Consider the following 20969-nt stretch of genomic DNA (forward strand, 5'->3'; position numbering starts at 1 on the left):
GATCTTTTTGCCCTTTCGGTATAAACTGCTGTGGAAACAGGACAAATTGACACTCCAGAGGCTGCATTGATTTTTTTTCTGTTTGGTACAATAGCAACATCAGAGCAACATAACCAAACTAACCAAAAGACAGGTGATGCTAATCACTAACGTATCAGAGGCGACGTCAGATTTCATCTGCCGCACGGGTGACAGGTTCCCGAATAAAAATGGAAGAACTAATAGGTACAAGTACAAACAGATTCTCCCAACGAATGACCTGCCCTTTCCATCACAAATAAACCACATTTGACGTTGACACAAGTCCACAATATGACATCGACCATAAACATATGTTTCACCCTAATGAAGCTGTGATGTAATGGAAGTATCTGTGGAGCAGTTCTACTCATCATCTTATCCGCAAATGTTTGCTCAGCATCTAGCTCAGAAAATATTTAGCATCAAACAAATAAGTTACATTGACCATAAATATCTATTTGTATATTTTGCAAACCTAATGAAGTTATTAAGCTATAAAGCAGTGGAAGTAACTTTGGAGCAGTTCTACACATACCATCTTATCAGGAAGCACCCCCCCCCCCCCCCCAACCCAAAAAAACACATAACAATAAATAACAAAGAGCGTGAACCTCGTGTATCCCAAGTTCCCAACTATACACCCTTTGAATGGCAGCATGTACAAACAATAAGCTTCTGCTGGCATGTACAAACAACGTCAAGAAAGAAAACTGGGGGGGAGACCCCTTCTATGTCCACGGAAAGAATCAAATTGAATTGCCAGTCTATGTTAAGTGAGAGTTATGTCTTTCATAACCTAAGAGCCACCACTACTGTTGATTCCAAAGTAGATGGTCTTGCGATTAAATGCATTCATAGCATAGTCGACACGGATCTGACCTAAGTTAGTGTTGAAGTGAAGTCCATATCCAAATCCAATACCAAATCCTGGTTTCCCTTGCCGCAGAGCTGGATTACCTGCAGTTATGTGTGAATAATTGTTCATGTTACTGATACTACTGGGAAGAATGGTTTCCATAAGATCATAGTAAACACTGCATCTGATGCAAAGAAATTTTGAGGACGTTGAAAACTACATTTTCTATAACTAGAGATGAATATGCAATGATCAATTATCGATCATGTATTGTTGCTGTGTTTCTAAGTGCATTTGTATCATACTGCACACTGATGTCAATCACGCAAATTATCAGTTGTCTTTCTCCGTTCTATATGATATGTTATCTAGGCATTTCCACCACCACCACGCACCACCCCTCTCTGCAAGAGATCTTGATTGCATCCCATATAGCAGGGCAGAGTAATTTATTGCAGCTTCTGGTGAATTACAAACTTAGCAATCCCTGATCTGAGTTATGGATGTTTACAAGATAAAAGCTTCCATTGTTTTCTAAAAATGAAACTAATCGCACTTAGCTTAAGAAATTATGATGTTACTTTCTTGCGAAGTATTCAATTAAGTAATGAACCTCAAGTCCATTTTTGAAACTAATAGAAATTAGTGAACTAGTATGCGCAGAGGACACAACACCCTTACCAGGAACATGACGGGCAGATCCTAAGTCACTGCCACAGTCCATGAAAATAGAACCCTCCAGATGCTTCACCTTCACAAAAACATTTTTCAATACTTCGTTGTTAACAAATATCACTGTTCTCGATACTAGGGATTTATTGGACAGCACAAAGGTAAACAAAATATCAAAGATTCACAATAAACTGATGTTATTTCCATGGAAAGTTCTTAGTGATCGCCGATTTCTTGAAAAAATCATGGTTGGTGATATCAAAATTCTTAGTGATGCTGTTTGTTGAAAATTCTTAGACACTTCCTTGGAAAATTCTTAGTGATATCTAAGATTCTCAACACTAGTTTATACAAAATGCTGGAGCTAGATTGGTGGTGCTGATTTCTTGAAAATTGTACTGATCATTGTTTCTCTCCAACTAGAGACAGATTGCTGATTTCTGGTTAACTGCAAATTTTGCCATCCCAGATCTTGCTTAAAGGATTCAAGAAAGCTTCCAAGTTTTTTCTTTTTCTAAAAAAAAAGTGGACATGAACATATCTTAAACTGTGTGATCAGTGGAGTTGTGGGTGGCTGCAAACTACCACCATAACTTACAGAATTGTGAACACATTCAACAAAATCATCAAAGAAAAAACTCCAGTGCAAGGTGCAGATGTTACACCACTCAACAACAATGAGGGGAAGTAAATGGAATCAACACTTGTTTACTGCTCTAAACAGTGTGCAACTCAAGGGCTGGCGCGTAATAGCAGCAACTCTCAAGATTCAGATCTTGTAGCATAACGCTTCAGTGATCAACATGAAATATTTGAAATTATGAGTAGAACAAGCAGATCATTAGTTTTTACTAACACAGAGCACTAAAGGTCTTCTACATATGTCACATGATAAACTGAGAATGGTCAAACATGTCTCACATGATAATCTGCGAACAGAAATCAGTGAAGCCTCAAGGTCCGAAATCAGGAAACCACAAACTCATAATTAACCATTTGTTAATCGGTAAACTAACTAGCTAAAATAAGTTGCCACTTCATTTGACTAGTCAAAAATAAGTGCTATGGCTTGCATATGTGGTGTCAACTGCTTGTCTATTCATCTTTCTCTAGCACAGTTTCCATCCCCTTTGCTATAGATACCAGGTTTTTTCCAACTATTATAAGCACCAAAAAAACTCCATAAAACAGATTGGGTCTACATTGACATACCAAGGGAACTGTATATTCACAGTTAGCAATTAGACATAGTCTTCCTGAACCAACAGCACCCTCACCATAGCCTCGGACACTACCAAGTCCGCCTATGGCAAAAGCTTGATATGGTGCCATGTCCCCCACAATGGATCCGCCTGTCAAACTGTGAGGTAGAGAGATATGAACTGTCAGAGAAGAGCTTTCTAGAGAATGAATAGTAGGGGTAGGCATTACCTAGTAACCAAAAATGTCGGACCCAACTTAATGCCTTTTGAAACTGCACATTTAACTCTATTGAAGGTCAGTGACTTTGGTACAAGTGGCAATCCTTGTTCCATTTGGAAGTTAACCTACCAATAAGAGTTACTGTATAAGGTAGGCATTATGGTAGAAATAGCATCATAAAGTAGGCATAACTTACTTTTAAGAAGCTATTGTCATTGACATCTGCATAACCAGATTCTTGCTTCAAGATGATCATGTTGTCATGGAGGTTACCACTGCACGACAATTAACAAGAGTATAATTAGCACTTTCAGCTGCAATTTAAAGAAATCCCCTAAAAAATCATCACCTGCATGTCAGAGGAAAGCCGTCATGGTCTCTGGCAATGGAGTGGCCCTGATTATTAATAGGACGGATATGCTGTGGGAAAAAGGCAACAGATAAAGAACGTGTATAACATGAAATTAATGATAATCAATTGAAATTAAGTTGAGGCCCACCTCAAATTTAACACTAGTTCCCGACGTCCAGTTTGATGTGGCTGGTTCATTAAGCTCCAAACCAAATGATAATCGACTAAGGTTTATCCCTCTGCTCCCTGATCGTGTGAAGTTATCAGCCGGGAATCCATGGACGGCAACTTCTGGTGTCATTGAGTGCTGATTGCTCAAAACATAGGATAGTGAGAAAGTGTAAATTCAGTCAAAAGATTACAACAACAATAGGTTTTCAGTGTTCAGCTTTACTTTAGATAACAAACATAAAAGGATAACCAAGATACAAAACGCAATGCCAACCTGAATTACAAATGATTGCTGTGATAACCACTCAGGCCTTGGGCGTCTATAGGCAACAACAACATTGGAGTCATTGATTCCTTTATCCAATATCACATCCAACTTCTCACTTCTCCCAAAGAGGTTTGGGTGTTTGAGAGAGATCCTGCAGGCCAAACCAAACTCTAGATTCACAATGCAGTAGTAAAATTGCAGACAATAATGAAGACATACACATACAGACTCGTAGAAAGATGCATAGGCATGACGCCCAAATGCACAGATCTGGTATGGAGATGGACAGATAGTATAAGAATCTGCACGTGCATGAAGTCGTGAACAAGCAAGACATTGATGGGCATGTGCAAGAACGTGCTAGGACAGACATGTTCTAAGCACCAGGCATCAAAGGCATGCGCATAGAGACAAGGAAACACCGGATGCTAAAGTACAAGGTGCACTTGAACAAATTTACAGTGGATGCAAAACATACACACGCCTACCTTCCAACGATTTGCGATAAAGTGACACCAGAGCTTCTGAAACCACCCAGAACAACAGCAGGTCAGGATTATACCCAAGGAAAAACCAAGAGGGAAAGCACACAACAGTTAGAGGGCTCCCTAACAGGCAAAGTACCGAGCACCTTAGGGGCGGCAGCAGCAGCGCCTCGCACAGCATATGGGTGAGGTCGACTTGCATATCCACCTTGGCTGCGGCATTTCCACGAACAGATGAGCGACGCCAGCAAATTACCAACACGCGCAACAATAGCCACGAACAAAAAAATCAAAAGGAAAGAGCAATGACCTTTCCCTGCGTTGACGCTCTGCTGAGCTCCCATGGCTGCGGGCGCGAGGAGGCACACCTCATGCGAGCTGGGGCACCACGGCGCTCCGCGCGGCGCGGCGAGGATTTGAGCGGGAGGCGCCGAGGCGGTGGGCCGTGGGGGCCTTTGGGTGCTTTGCGTGGGGCAGAGGGAGAAGTGAGGCTGTGAGAGTGGGATTGCTTCGGTGGGGTAACTAGCTGTGCCTGCTCGGCTTCCTTCCGTTGTGGATGTGGTTACTTTTTTTCGACAAAAATAAAAGACTATTGAATCAACTCTAACAAATTGACTCTCTGTGACAGGCAATAAAGGTAGTAAGGCCTTGTTTAGTTTCCCACCCGAAAACCTTTTACTCATTTCATCAAATTTTTCAACATATGTATGAAGCATTAAATATAGACAAAAAAAATCTAATTACACAGTTTAGTTATAAATCACAAGACATATCTTTAAAGTCTAATTAGTCATGATTATTCATAAATGCTACAGTAACCAATATATACTAATGGTGGATTAATTATGTTTAATAAATTCATCTTGTAGTTTTCAGATAAACTGTGTAATTTGTTTTTTGATTAGGTTGTGTTTAATACTTCAAAATGTATGCTGGTATATCCAATGTGACACAAAAAAATTCTTTTCGTGAACTAAACAAGGCCCGCATCACCAAAAGTCTCACTTTCAAAACCTTCATTTAGAAAATCATTAAATAAAAAACATATTTTATATTTGTTTCCACGCTCCAACAATTTTTTTATATCTTATTCGCACTTTAGAGAGTGAATCACTTTATTTATCTTTGGCTAACAAGAAATTCAGAATATATGATGACTATATTTATATACCCAATTAGAAAAAACTATTGAAAGGTATTTTTTTCACGTTTGCTAGTCTTGAGTCGCCTGGAAACTCACACGATTATTATCACACTGCATGTTGCTTTCTTCTTGGGGCATAACCCATTGCTAGCAACATTGCCTGATCCTCTTTTTTTACTAAAATCCCTATTTCTGATAATTAGAAGGGATATATAAAGTGTCTTAAGGTAAAAAAAACTTCAATCCCCCTTTCTAATCTCCTCTCCCTAAATATTTTTTCCACACAGTGACTCCATCCCTCCACACTCTTCAAGTACCTAATTAGATTGTGAGCTACTAAATGTTTTTTTCTTCCTCTATAATATAGCCGTCAATAGTGGCAGTAGCAAAATGCATGTGTAGATCTTGTGATTTGTCATTAGTAAGGAGGCAAAGTTTCTCAAGGATACAATACAAGTCTATGCAAAAACCTCAATAAGTGGTGTCATTGGACCTCTCAAGACACTTATTACTTAAAAAGTCATTGTTATAGAGATCTATTTGCTATTTTGTTATCTGAAAAACTAATACGTGATGAATCACATTGAAGGAATAACAAGTGACATCACGTCCTAGCCACCACCTTCATCTGGACGAAGTTCGAATTAGGGATGGGAGACCACATAAACGATCCCTTTATCTTGGCATATAAATCGATAAGGAGGAAGGCTCGTTGTGTCCGTAGCTAGTGGCCATTGTTGGTAGGACATGTCGGAGAGAAGATGATTTATTGATTCAAATAGTGAATGAAAAGGTTGAGATGGTAGCTATGGTAGAAGAAAGAAAAAATAACATCAATGGTTGATACATGGTGCAGTTGTGCGGATAGGTGACATGACCATGTATCGACAAGGTTGGTAGTGGATGGGCTTTTAACTCAAAGATGATGGAATAGATGATTGGACAGACCCTTGGCTACAATGTGACTTGTCGCATGTTAGTGTCATACTTTTTTATAGTCGGTGTCTCTATAATATAAATATGATGTTTCTTGATTTTTTTGTTTTTTGCTTTCTATGTACATCAATTGCTTAGTTGTTTAGTATTTTCTCCTTGTTGCCAGTATGTAGGCTTATTTTTTCCTCTATACATCAAAAATGTTTTTTAATTAGCTAATCATCACTAATCGTCCTGGTGCCAATAAACCTCTTACTAGTTTGATCATCATGTATACAGCGTGACTACATATTATGTATGTGTGATATATATATACACACACACACACACACAAAACATCAATATTTGATGAGTACAGTGCAGTGCAGAGGAGAGATGATGACATAATAAAACTCATCTTTTGCACTCTCTTGGGACGTGCAGCCTGCAGGTGGGGAAGAGAATTAACGATCCTGCAGTAGTAGTAGGAGGAAGCAATAGGACTGTAGAAGGAATGAGGAAACAACACATAATAGAGAAGGATGCACAAAGGGGCTGCTTGGGTTAGAATCGGAAGGTAGGGAGGAGTGTGTGATGAGGATGGAGGGGGAGATGCAGCTCAGCGGTTGCACACACAACAAGTGTAGTTGATGGGTGGAGATTGGGAGTGAGGAGTGAGGACTGAGAGGGTGAGAGAGAGAGAGAGAGAGAAAGAGTAGGAGAGAGGTATGTAAAAGAAACCCTAATCGATATAGCCCAAACAAATATAGCCTAGAAAGTAAGATGAAGCAACCTATTTGCGATATGTCTATTTGGTGCTGATCGGCTAAGAGACCTAATCGAATGATTTATTGCGAACCATCACCCATTAATCAGACGATCATATTTCTGTTGGTTCTGTGAATAGGAGGGCCTAATCAAGTGCTAGATACCGATAAGGAGAATTAATCGAACGATCAGATAACAATGTTATAAATTGAGTAGACATTTCTTCTATCAATCTCAATCGACAGTTGGTTTAATCTTGTTACTTCAACAACTGCCTAATGTAGAATCACTATATCCTAGCAGTCAGTAACAAACTGTTTTTACATATAGTCGACCAGGTCCATTGTATTTAACACATTTACAGTTAAGCAGCAAGCCAAGAGAACATAAAAATAGAAAGAAAGACAGTTAAGCACCAAACTAGAAAAGAGTTAAACATTTCCTCATTGCCTATATCGAGGTTTAATCCCCCCTATATATCTACGTTCAGACAATTTTTCCATGTAATTGTGTCTATACAAGCGTAACCATGTCTATACGATTCTTCTATGTAATTGTGTTTAGCACCATAGAAAACTAGCACAACAAAAAAAAGAGAAAAACAATCGAGCACACGCTAGCAGAAGAGCTCAACCTTTTTATCTTTTATAAGTGTGTTTAGTATCATACTTTCTCCATTCTAAATTATAAATCATTCTAAAAATCTTAGAAAATTAAATAATCTTAAGTTTAACTAAATTTATATGATAAATAACATTTATGATACTAACTATGTATTAATAGATTCCTTATTAACTATACTTTCATAATATATCTATTAGATGTTATAAATCTTTGTATTTTTGTAATCAGAATTAAAATTAAGATGCTTTAACTCTCCAAAATTATTGAAATTATTTATAATTTGGAATAGATCGAGTAGCAAAGTACTCTGCAGTAGCTCAGCAAAAAGAAGATAAAAAAAAACAAAGAGAAAAACAGCCAAACACAAGCTAGCAGAAGTGCTAAGGCCTTGTTTAGTTGGCAAAAATTTTACATTTTGGGAACTGTAGCACTTTCGTTTGCTTGTGGCAAATATTATCTAATCATAGACTAATTAGGGTCAAAAGATTCATTCCGCGGTTTACAGGCAAACTGTGTAATTAGTTTTTATTTTCGTTTAAATTTAATACTCCATGCATGTGCCGCAAGATTCGATGTGACGGGAAATCTTGAAATTTTTCGGGAACTAAACAAGGCCTAAACCTCTTCTTACCAAAAAAGTGTTATATACCCGTTCTACCCGCTGCACCAGGCGAAGCTCAATCCGCGGGCCCATCGCAATTCGCAACCCGAACCAACTCTTCACTCCCTTCTCTACCGAGCTCCGAGTTCCGACCCCGAGGCGAGGGGGAAAAACCAGACTCCTCGCTTCCCTCCCTCCTCTCTCGTCACCCCGTCGCCATCCTGTTGCTCGATTCGAGGGCGCGAGCCTTCCCATCGCCCTTTCCTCGCCTAGCCAGCGGCGCCAATCCCCGCGCTCGCACCTAGAGCGCCAAACTTCTCCACGGTGGCCCTTCCTCCGCGGCGCCCGCAGGTGGGCGATGCGATCGGATGAGTTGGCGGCGGCGGCGGCGGAGGAGGAGCTTCGTGGAGAGGAGGAGGAGGGGGGCCTTGTGCTTTCCCGCGGCGGTGCTGTCCCCGCCGCATCCGCCCCTAGGAGCCGGTGATGGCCCCGACCGCGGAGCCGTCTTCGCCGCCGCCGCAGCGGCGCCCCCGCACGGGCCCACCCCCGGGGCTGAAGAACCTCGGCAACACCTGCTACCTCAACAGCGTCCTCCAGTGCCTCGCGTCCACGCCGCCCCTCGCCACGTTCTGCCTCGCCTCTCGCCACTCCATCCTGTGTACGAAACCCTAGCGCCCGTTTTACCCCCCTTGCGCGCTCTTATATATATTTTTTCGGAACTCATCAAGTGGTTGATGTTTGTGTTGGTTTGTTTGCTTGTAGGCAAGAAGGTGTTCCCGAACAGGGACAAGGAGTGCGCGTTCTGCGTGCTTGAGCTGCAGATCGCCCGGCTGCTTCGGGCGGATGCAGGGGCACTCGATTCCCCAGCAAAGGTTATCCGCTGCATGCCCCTATTCGCCGAGCACTTCAGGTGGGGGCGCCAGGAGGACGCGCACGAGTTCCTCCGCTATGTTGTGGATGCCTGTCACACTGCTGGCCTCCGCATTCGCAAGCGGCTACCTGCAGCAGGTGCCAGTGGTAACTGTGGTGAGGATGGCCGGGCACAGGCGGCGTGTCTGGTTATGAGGGAGACATTTGGCGGGGCATTGTTGAGTCAAGTGAAGTGCCTTGTGTGCAAGGGAGAGTCTAACAAGACTGATGAGATAATGGACATCAGTCTCGATCTGCCTGGGAGCAGTTCTGTTGCTGATGCCCTTGCCCGCTTCTTTCAGCCGGAGATATTGGAGGGCGCAAACAAATATAGCTGTGAAAGGTATGCTATTCTTTATCTAAAACAGGACCTATGGTTCCCAGAGGAAGGTCTCATGTACTGTCAGAATTTTGAACTGTTTACTTGTTAGGGATGCAAAAGCCTTTTTAGGGTACTTTAGGGTTGATCATAATATTTTCAGTGGAATCAAAATCATGTAGGAAGTTTCACCAGCCCCTTCTTTTGCAATCTAATTGTCCCTGTAGGCAAATGGTGCAGTTTCCTTAGTCTTTAATTCCATAGGAATGTAAATGTTAGTCTGAACCTCTTGAAATTACCCTACTTGGCTACTTTTTTAGAGAAGGAAAAGCTTACTATTCCTTTCTTGTGAAATTTATTATGTAGTCATTTTCACCAAGGCAAAGATAATTCTGGTCTCTCCAGTTTATGTCTGCTTATTATGGAACAAAGTTGGTGTGACCCAACCATGGACCGTCGTGAGTTTTCCAAAACTGGTCAAGACGCCCTATAAGCTGTTTCGACCCTCTTTCTGAATTGAAATTGTCAAAATGTAAAGCAGCCAATGTAAACATTAGTATTTGTTTACAGTATATGAAAAACTTATTTCGATATCGTCTTTGATGATGCGATGATAACTTCATGTGCTTCTTTTCACTCATCCAAATGTGTTTCTCTTGCATTCCCGATTTTTGTGTTCGAATCAGGCTTTGATTATGATTTTGGTAATGGCAGATGTAAAAAGCTCACCTCAGCACGGAAGCAAATGTTTATGCTGAGGGCACCTAAGGTGCTTGTCATACAACTCAAGGTTATTGACCCCCAGTCATTTCTTATTTTGTATTAGGACAAAACTTGTGCTTGATTTATTGGACATGGCTAGGAGCTGTTGCTGATGATCTGTGTTTTCTTTTTCTGGAATGATGATATTAGAGGTTTGAGGGGATAAATGGTGGAAAGATCAACAGGAATATAGAATTCAAGGAGATACTTGGTCTTTCTGATTGCATGTACAATAAAAATAAAAACCAGGTAAAACATCAAATTTTGATTGCTTAATCTTTGGATTTTTCTTAGGCATGCAAACTTTTGTGAATGCAAAGCTATCTGTGAAACCAATTTATTCACCTGTGGTAGGTTGCTCATTGATATGAAACCACATGTTAACTGCTATCTGTTTCTAATTTGTTTAAAGACATTGTTTCCAATTATGTGGATCAAACTTCTTTAAGGTAACCACAGCAACTATCAAATCATGGTCCTTTAATAACATAAGTTCCAATTAACCAATGAACTTAACTGGATACGAACTAGCTTATGGTAACTTAATAATTTAATAATATGCGACATCACTTCCAGGGTTTCTATTGGAGGTACTGGTTAATTTGTTGAGCTAACTACTTTTTAGGTCAGGCCTTTATTTGTAATTGTATTTAGTCCTCGTATATGGAGTCTAGTCATCTGAAATTGAAGTTACAAATCTTTTTTAGCACTAAAATGGCTCTCCTGAACGAGAAAAGATATCATTGCCACCTTGATCTAATTTGATGGGCAAAGCTAGCTTTCCAGTTCCGAAGTCCTACCAAACTTTTGTCTTTGCTGGACAAGGTGATTCAAGGGCTTGCAAGGGAATCAAACAGGCCCCAATCTCTGTCCTCTGTTTTGATATAACCAGCCGCTATCATCACTTTTGTTTTGAGCTATTTGTGAGCATCTTTTTTTTTGCAATCAGCTTGCTACTAATATCACCAACTCCTCCCGTTTGTAGATATATGATGTTTGAACATCAATACGGTTTCCAATATGCACAAATCCAATGGTACTACCAATGCTCATAGTTTTTTTTGTAAGCATTGGCCAAAGTTAGAGAGCTTTCACTTTGTGGTTTGTACATAAAACATCTATGAACAGTCAGAATAAGTAATAACTTCAGTTTGCTAATTGTATACATCATTACGCCTTATCAAAGTATTCCTTTGGTCTGTCTTTGTTAAATGTATTAGCTCAGAGAAAGTGTCTACAAATGATCAGTGCGCTTGGTTGCAGAGGCTAATTTTGCCTCGGGTCAGATGTGCATGCTGCTTCAATTCTCTGGCTGATTTAATGCGCTGCTCCTTCTCCCATGGTGTGATTGGCCGATCCTATGTTGGTAGTAGCAGGATGCTTCAGTTTTGTGGCCGATATAATGCAAGGCCATTCATGTAGGTAGTTGAAGTAATGGAGAACGGGCCTGGTTTGTTTCTCCTTGGTCTTTGTGTTTTTTGCTTAGGCACTTACCATAGACAGATGGAGGGAGTATACTCTTGCTCATGTGTTGAGAACTATGCATTTGGTTTTAGTTTAATTCGGTTTACCATTCATTAATTGTTTTATTATGTTGGTTGCCAACTCTGTAACTAGTATACTTAGGGCAGTCCTGGCGCAGTGATTATGATGTTTTTCATAGAATTAGTTAGCCTACCATGTAAGAAAAAATTCGATGTGGCAAGAGAATTAATGAGAGGGAGAGGGAGGGTGAATTTGTTTCTCAGGCAGGAATCCGAGTCAGAGCAACCTCCAATGAACAAAGACATGACCGAGAGGCGCCCTGTGTCGAGGCATGGTTTCTTCCCCACACATTTGTGGGGCTACCATTGAGACCAGCCCACGCCACCTGACCTTGCCGGTGTGGGGAAGACCTGCTGTTGCCAGATTCACTGTTTTCGGCAACAGGGAGAGGGGGCGACTGCTGGGCTGCCAGATCCTTCGTTGCCTGTGAGGGGAAGAGGGGGTGACGGTCACCAGATCTGTTGTTGGCAAGTGGAAAAGGAAGAGAAGCCATGCCACCGCCAGAAGCCAGATCCATCGTTGCTGGTGAGGGGAAGGAGGTCAGGCGGGGGCAGCTGTGCTGCTGCCCGCGGCCTCGCAGCCCGTCTTGGTCTGGAAGAGGAGGGGCGGCTTGGAATGCTGCATGCGTTTTGCAGTCGTTGAAAAGGGAATCAAGGGATGGTCAGAAGAGGGAGGGAGAGGCTCGGCCGCTTGGCTGTCGTTGTTTGGCTTGAAACCTAGAGAGAAATAGATGGAGAGAGCCGCACATGTCGTTTGGCTTGAATCTGAGAGAAATAGATGGAGAGAAGAGGACGGGGGAGAAAGGAGATGCCACATTTACTACGGGCCTACACAAGGAAATAATGCATTGTGATGTATTTCTGATAAAGGTAGTCTTGCTGATTTGGTAGCTATGGAAACTGAGCTATCTATAGATGAAGTTGTAGGGAACCATTTTTTTTACGCCTTCTAACTGGGTACAGCTGTAGTATCTGAACATGTGCGAACATGCAGAAACTCACATACACACACACTAACACCCTGAAGCACATATCAAGACCTACAACTACACAGCTTGAATATCGTGCCCCTAGTGAAATAGGCAGTCACACTATTGAGTTGCATGCACCGACCAGTTCAACCCAAAAGCTTAAGCTGATGGGGAGAGGTGGGCAATTCACTTATATTCCAACACTCCCCCTCACGTGGAGGCTCCCTCAGCCCTCAGACGTGGAATAGGAGCGAGCAGCAATTATTTTATTTTAATTGCGCTAACCAGGATTCGAACTCGAGACCTCTGGCTCTGATACCATATTGAGTTGCATGCACCGACCAGTTCAACCCAAAAGCTTAAGCTGATGGGGAGAGGTGGGCAATTCACTTATATTCCAACACACACTCACACAGGGCTCTGTAGACGATGGGCACATTGTTCTGACCATTGTGGCACCATGCGAGGAGGCAACACAATTTATTTCGGGGGCATGCCCCGGTGAGACACCAGCTGATTCCGACTGGAATCAAACGCTGGTGGGTGGGAGTGGGATGGAAACCACTGATCCCAACCATTGGTCTATCAGCCCGTCCTCAAACCAATTTTTGTTTGTTTGACCATTTTGTGTTTTTGTTTTGGTGATAAGTTGATTGACTTTGGCACTTCCATACCTTGGGTGCTGTAAGAGTAAAGTTGAATTTAAAATGGCCCCTGTTAGTAACAATTGCTTTCTGTAGCAAGTGTCAGTAATATAGCTTGTACTACAGTCTTGAGACTCAACCACGCAAGGCCATTTTTACTACTCCCTCCGTCCCCGAAAGAATCAATTCCTAGAATCCGTGCCAGTCAAACTTTTTAAAGTTTGACTAACTTTATAGAAAAGAGTAACAACATCTATAATATAAAATACACATTATATGAAAATATATTCTATGATGAATCTAATAATACTAATTTGATACTATAAATCTTAGCATTTTTTTCTAGAAATTTGGTCAAAGTTTAAAAAGTTTGACTTAGGACAACTCTAGAAATTGACTCTTTCGTGGACGGAGGGAGTACATGAAACTATCACCAAAGTACGTCAGTCTAAACAAAGACTTCTGTTTCATTTAGTTTCAAGGAAATCTTTCAGGAGGTAGGTTTTATGGGTATCACTTTGTTTATGTAAAAGCATATAAGAGTATGGCAGCAGTGCAATGGCAATGTGAACTGTGAGATTCCTTTGCAGTATTTTATCCAGTTAAAAATCTCCTTCTTTGTATTTTATTTTATCACTCAAGCGTCTTTGTGAAATCATTTTCCTTTGTTGTCTATCATCTTTGCTAATATTCTAGTTATAGTGTCCACTTCTGTCTGGAATAAAAATTTTCATTTAGTGAAGGCATGATGTTTTTCCTAATCTTATTGACTGAAAACATTTTTTTTATTTTCTCGCGCATATCTTATTAGACTATATCAGTTATCCCCTTGATTGATATGACATATATCTTGGCTTGCATGGAGCTGCAGGATCCGCAACCAGTATATAATCTTTTTGGTTGTATCGTCCACTCAGGGCTCTCCCCAGAGTCTGGTCACTACTATGCCTATGTTAAGGTAATTCAATCACTTTGTAAATTTGTATAATCCTGTTCTTGTACTATATCTGAACATAACCTGGAACATGCATTATATGCAGGATTCTATTGGTCAATGGTTTTGTTGTAACGATTCTCATGTCTCCCTATCAAGCTCTCAGAATGTTTTGTCTGAGAAGGTCTATATCCTATTTTATATACTGAATTCAAAAACTCAAAAGCCTAGTACAAATGGTTACTCTTCTACTGCAGTTAAACCTTTCAGCACCAATGGAATTGGCATATCAAGCACCTCATCTAGTGAGACCTCGAAGATACCTTTGGTAAAACAGAATGGCATATGTTCTACCAAAGATAATGTACTGATGCCCTTGAAGAATGGAAAAACTGCATCAGGTCCACTTATCAAGCCGATTCACTTTAAGAATAGCGCAGCAGAAAAGGTTATGTCAAATGGCAAAGTAAACCTCACTTCAAAAATTAATCCAGAGGTCAATGAAACTGCTAAATCATCAGAATCAAATGGGTACAAGACTGGACAGTTTGCGGGACCCATTAAAAATAATGCTGATAATACTATTTCTTGTGGAGAGAGAGGCCAACAGTCAGAAAGAATACTGCAGGATGCAAATGGAAATGGCCAGCCAAGAACACTGCAGGATGCAAATGGAAATGACCAGCCAGGTCATCATTCCCAGTATCTTGGTGGGACCAGTAACGGCAATGCTATGCCCGCTCAACAAGAGACCAGTAATGGCAATGCCACGCCCTCTCAACAAGAGACCAGTAATGGAAATGCCATGCCCACTCAACAAGAGACCAGTAATGGCAATGCCACGCCTGCTCAACAGGAGATCAGTAATGGCAAGGCCTCACATGCTGAACAATATTCTGACCAGTCATCTCATGCAAACTCTTCAGGAAACAAACGCCAATTTGAAGAAGATAAGTTTCAGGAAATGTAAGTACCCTAATTGGTATTCTGTTACTTTTTTTGTATATCTTTCTGCTACATGTGGACACTGAGACCCATACGAACAGCACTCGTGGGTACTGTAGCAACGGGTCCACCCTCCTAGACAGTGGTTACTGCCCCATTATGTTTGGTAGAATTAGACTATGTAGAGTCCGGAGTCATCCAATACTTAGGCCTTGTTTGGTTTATTGGGGATTGAAGGAAACTGGGATTAAATGCCCAACAGGTCAAAGTCTCCCTCATCCCCTCCAAACCCTTGCGTAGGGGATTAATCGAACAAGCCCTCTGGGGGTAATGTCATAGGAATGGGATCCTACCTAATAATATACGCGGAGTTGTAACTATTAGAGGAAAATAAGAATTGGAAGGGTTAATCTCCTTGTGGCGCCGCCCACCAACGCAATGCTGGCTCTGCTGCTTTCACACCGTTCACCATATATTCTACGTGTAACACTTCCATGAAATTTGGGCCATCCATTCCTTTCAGTTGCTTTTTGCACATCAGCACCTTCCAAGTTTGGTCATGTATTCATTTTATACGATCCAACTCGCCATATAGCACAATGCGAACTAGAAATATGTTGACGTGAGATAATTCATACTACCTTGGTTTGCACAGATAAAAAATTGTATTCTAAACTAGTAAATCAAAGACTGATTTGGATATGTTGTTTATCCTTGCAACTCTAATGGTGCTAATTCTACATGGGGCCTTGAATGAAAACTTTGCAAATATCCCTAAGCAACCACACATGAAGGTTCTTGCCTCAGACCTCTAGATCTAATCCATTTGACATCGTTTAATGACCCATGGATGAAATTACTGTTACCATTTTTGCACTAGTTACCTTCACATTCTAGAACCTTGTCCTTTTCTTCCATCTGCATGCATAATATATTATTCCTTTTTTTTCCTGAGTTGATCATTGTCTCATTTGTAATAATTTTGTAATGCTAATGGCATGTTTTGTTGACCCCCCCCCCCCCCCAAAAAAAAGGCTCGCTAAGTCAGCTAATTCTGAGCTTCGGCTGTCTGTATGGATGGATGATGTCTACAATTTTATGCGCTCGCAAAAGAGGCGTCGGATTCAAAGTTCAGACATTTCTCAAGATTTTGATACAATGAGGTAATGTGCTTTTGCTGTAGACAGCGGCAGAAATTATTTAGCTTTGGTTACAGGAAATTTGTTGATTAAGATTCTGTACTTTTTGTCTATATACCGAAGGTCTGTTGGATTAAATATTCTCAAGATGTTTATGGATTCCTTTTCTGACACCGTGTGCTTTTCTCATGTAATGCAGAAAGCAGCTAGCATCAGATGCTAGAATATTTAGGTCAAAAGTTCCGGAGTCACTGATAGACAATCTCATCAAACGTCTGAGATCATACTTTGAGGGCAAATATTCACCAAATGCCTAGTTTTTCATGCGGCAGTTCTTCAGAAGCTACTAGGTACGGATCTATATACTATGCTGTGTGGGATTCTGTAGTTTCATGTGGAAATACTTGTTTGCCTGGTAGTTGTCTTGTTAATTTCCTTATGCCTGATTGCCATTAATGTATTTTTATTGCTAATTTCTTATCTCTGACAATTTAGGTGTCAATTGGATCTTGGTGGTCAACTCCCCAACTCCTCGCGCGGCTTATTTTTGAGGACAGTTTTGTTTTCTTTGCTGAGATTGAGACGAGGAGTTCTAAGTTGCATGTACAATATCTTTTTTGTTGTTATCCCTGATGTTATAGGCACCACGCCACCATCCCCACTGCTTATCTGTCTAGAATGTAGGAGATACCTCTTTTTCTCCCTTTGTAAGATAATATAGCTGGCAGATTAAAGCACGAGTTTATGTTGTTTTTGACCCTTTACAAATGTATTTTCGCCCTGACCAGTCTCAGTTTTGGTCAATGTTCTGTTATGGGGGTCGATTCGACAGCTAACATTTTTAGATTTTGACAGTCTCCGGAAGCAAATTGACTTGAGAATATAATTATTTATCATTCTGATGGCAAATCGATGTTTGATCATGTGAAAAACCTGAATAGCAAGTGAAATGGTGTCGTGCGCGTGCGCATGCGCGTCGCCTATTTAGTTATGTGCTTTTGATACGTCATGCACCTGTTCTTGTACTCTGCCATGGCACAGGAATTCAATTGGCATGTTTATCTGGTGAATCTAATCTCTGGAACGAATACCGAACACTCCAAGTCCAAGGATGCAAGTAGGCAGACAGGCAGTGGGCTGTATATTTGCATTTCCAGTTTTAAAGCTTTGTTTCGGAACAGCTTGTCATTGTTTCCCGGCGCGGTCGATGGATTTGCTTTGGTGCTGCCTGCCTGCCTTACGCTGCACTGGTTCGAGAAATGGCAGATATAGCCATCAGGCATTTGTTCTTGCATGATAATAGAGGACAGCAAATGATTCGAAAGAGAACAAGGAGACGTCTTTGGAATTATTGCTTTGTTGCTGCATCGTTTTCGAATCAAACTGAGCCTTCGCATCGCAGCTGTATCTGCTACTTTGGTTATGGATATATATATATACATGGACGGATTTCAGGCTAATAAAGACCGCCAGCACGCGACATGACCGCTCTTCTCTTCTTTTCTCTCTCCTCGGACCTCTAAAACAAAAAAAAAAATAGAGATATAGTTTTGAAGGATTTGTATCTTATATAAAGAAAAATTCATATACGTCCCTTTGGAAGGAACAAAGGATTTCCTATAAAATTCATATACTCCAATCACGCGCCTTCTTCTCTCCCACCCGTTTATAATAATGTCTACTGTAAACTTTGAGCGTTCGGTGCTTAGAAACATGACCGAACCCTATTGGACCTTGGGCATATTGCCTAAACTAGCATAAACCCCGAACCTCTGAGTGGTAAGTCATCTGAACTCATGCACGAAGAACAAAACACTAGTTGGTGGTATGAAACGTCGACATAACAAGTGTTCGAAACAAATAGGAAGCAATTCTTTTACCTTTCTCAAATAATTGCTACAATTATTTTAAAATAAAAAATTCAGGCCACGACATGATTATGCTCACTCGCTACCCCGTCCAATTGCCATCACACTCTAGCAGTTTGGGCACCGTCCGGCGGTGGCTACGGTGGCCAGAGGCGACAAAGGGGCGCTAGCAAAGAAAAACTAGGAAACGTTGTGTTGGAAAAAAAAAATGCCTCCAGGCAAAGAAAATAGTCATATATGAAGCATGAATCGACATGGACATCTGAACGAGAAATTTATCAAAACGGATGCTTAAGGTGTTCAGACAAAAAAATATTGAAGGTTTATATTTACCAATCTTTAGGAGTTCACATAAAGAGCTTTCTAGGCTATGAGCTCGGAAACGTTACGAAAAATAGTAAGAGGCCTTTGCCCTACTTGCAGTTGGCGAAGCCTCATTGTCTCATGGAGACAAACCTAGCTAGGCCATCGTCCCTCTATCTCTACCAATACTTATTTACCCTACTATGTGTGCACATTAGAGGTGGTTTCTTATTCATTACACTAGTACAAAAAATCTTTTACGAGACGTTTTGTAAGGCCTTGTTTAGTTCCAAAAATTTTTGCAAAATCGACACTGTAGCATTTTCGTTTGTATTTGACAAAAATTGTCCAATTATGGACTAATTAGGCTCAAAAGATTCGTCTCGTCAATTTCGACCAAACTGTGCAATTAGTTTTTATTTTCATCTATATTTAATACTCCATGCATGCATCTAAAGATTCGATGTGACGGAAAATCTGAAAAATTTTGCAAAATTTTTTGGGAACTAAACAAGGCCTAATTGGATTAGGAGGCGGGCAGCAAATTCAACCGTCTCAATTAATGGCTAGGATTAACCGAAGCGAGCATTTTTTATTAACCGAGACGGTTACAATAACGCCTCACAAAATCTATTTACGAAGGTGGTTGACAAATAACCGCCTCCTAAAATCGATTAACCGAGGCGGGCCTTATAAATGACCCGCCTCCAAAAATACACCCATTTTCGGAGACGGACATCTTAACTTGCCCGCCTAGAAAAATAAGGTTGAGGCCCAAATAGGCCCAAACCGAGGCCCGATAGGCGTCCAAGTATAAAAGTAAGCCTAGGGTTTCACTCTCTCCCCTCACTCTCTCTTCTCCCTCAGCGCCGCACCCCCTCCTCGTGCACAACCCCAGACCGCGCCCCTCCCTCTAGGTTGCGACACCCCAGACCATGCCCCCTTCCTCGGCGCCCCTCCTTCCTCGGTGCCCCTCTCAAACCACGCCATCTCCCTCTCCTTCTCTCTTGGCGCCCCTCGCATGGCCTCACCTGGACGCGGCGGCCTTCCCCTTCTTCCTCATCGGCAACGAGGTGGAGATGGCGGCGGCCTTTCCCTTCTTCACCATTGGCTGTGAGGTGGAGGCTGCGGGGTGGAGGCTACATATCCGGTAGGGAGCAGTAGGGTGGAGGTGGCATGGCGGCCTAGCGGCGGGCAAGGCAGGCGTAACCGAGGTGATGGTCTGGGCCTGGCCGAGGCCCTCTTCCACCGGCCGAGCTCCTCCATCGGTCGAGGCCTTCACCGACCGAGCTCCTCCAATGGTGGGGGGGGGGGCTCATCTTCCATATTCTGGCGGATCCAGCCACCAGTGGCTAGATCCATAACCGTGGTGGCTGAATCCGCCACTGGTGGCTGGATGTGCGCCCATGGTGGTCAGATTCGAGTATCCAAAGCTGGTGTCCAGATCGAGCTCCTTGTGGTGGCGGATTGAGGAACCCCGACGACGACGACACGTAGCCCAAATCCAGGCCTAGGCTCGGTAGGGCTGCAGGCTTTTCTTTTTTTTTGTTTTTTTGTTCGATTTATCGAGGCGGGTATCAAACCGTCTCGGAAAAGGTCTCATTTACGGTAACCTTTCATCCGAGGTGGTTGTGATGCCCACCTCGGTAAATTGAATATGTCCGCTGTAGTAAAGTTTTTATGTACAGTGTTAATCGTTTCTAATATGTGCATATCAGAGATAGAGAATAAGTGATAAGACATCACTAATGTTGTCCATATCGAAGACGTAAATTAAAGACACTTATTGTTTCGGTCACTAATAATATACATCTTTCGTGTCACTAATATGATAGTTAATTGAGAAAGAAGGGTAATACTTAATAGACTGCTAATGTTTTCTTTGTTGAACGTAACTATTATTTAATTTCCTAGTAAGAGACGATAAAAAATAGACTAAGGCTCTGTTTGGATTTATAAAACTAACAACTACTTGTCTAATTTTTAGTCACTAAGCATTTAAATAATCAGATTAATTATTAGTCCACTAGTCATAAAACTAGTCGTTAGTTCACTAATCCACTTGAGCTAACAGAACTAATTATTAATCTTAGTCTATCCTGACACTAAATCAGCCACTGGTGCCCCACATTCGGTAGGCGTACGTCACGCCATACCAACAAAGGTTACCCTTACCCACTTAGGCCTTGGTTGTTTTTGTTTTTTTTAAAAGCTATCGCATCGAATATTTAGACATATACATAGAGTACTAAGAGTCTTTTCACTTGTCTACAAAAGTTATGGCTAAAAGTATTGTTCGCTGATTTATTGTGATAGAAAAACTAATGAATGA

General features: G+C 41.5%; 2 protein-coding genes across 3 annotated transcripts; one reads left to right on the top strand and one right to left on the bottom strand.

Moving 5' to 3' along the window:
- Positions 360–4805, bottom strand: LOC8080096 (outer envelope protein 80, chloroplastic). Its single transcript, XM_002441309.2, has 11 exons — positions 4558–4805; positions 4394–4460; positions 4251–4286; positions 3769–3913; positions 3472–3630; positions 3321–3391; positions 3168–3246; positions 2981–3096; positions 2762–2909; positions 1559–1628; positions 360–978 (listed from the first exon to the last, which is right to left on the bottom strand). Exons 1-11 carry the CDS (start codon positions 4589–4591, stop codon positions 818–820), a joined length of 1086 nt encoding a protein of 361 aa, XP_002441354.1. The 5' UTR covers positions 4592–4805; the 3' UTR covers positions 360–817.
- On the top strand, positions 8373–17375 carry LOC110430166 (ubiquitin carboxyl-terminal hydrolase 25). 2 transcript variants are annotated; one of them, XM_021447282.1, is made up of 9 exons: positions 8373–8957; positions 9062–9551; positions 10242–10317; positions 10440–10538; positions 14260–14406; positions 14489–15348; positions 16362–16490; positions 16666–16816; positions 16962–17375. In XM_021447282.1, exons 1-8 carry the CDS (start codon positions 8783–8785, stop codon positions 16781–16783), a joined length of 2094 nt encoding a protein of 697 aa, XP_021302957.1. In that variant the 5' UTR covers positions 8373–8782; the 3' UTR covers positions 16784–16816; positions 16962–17375. The 2 variants fall into 2 exon arrangements, with proteins under 2 accessions (XP_021302957.1, XP_021302958.1); XM_021447283.1 differs by having other exon boundaries at positions 14320–14406.

Source organism: Sorghum bicolor, chromosome 9 (assembly GCF_000003195.3).
Source record: "Sorghum bicolor cultivar BTx623 chromosome 9, Sorghum_bicolor_NCBIv3, whole genome shotgun sequence".
NCBI classification, from domain to species: Eukaryota; Viridiplantae; Streptophyta; class Magnoliopsida; order Poales; family Poaceae; genus Sorghum; species Sorghum bicolor.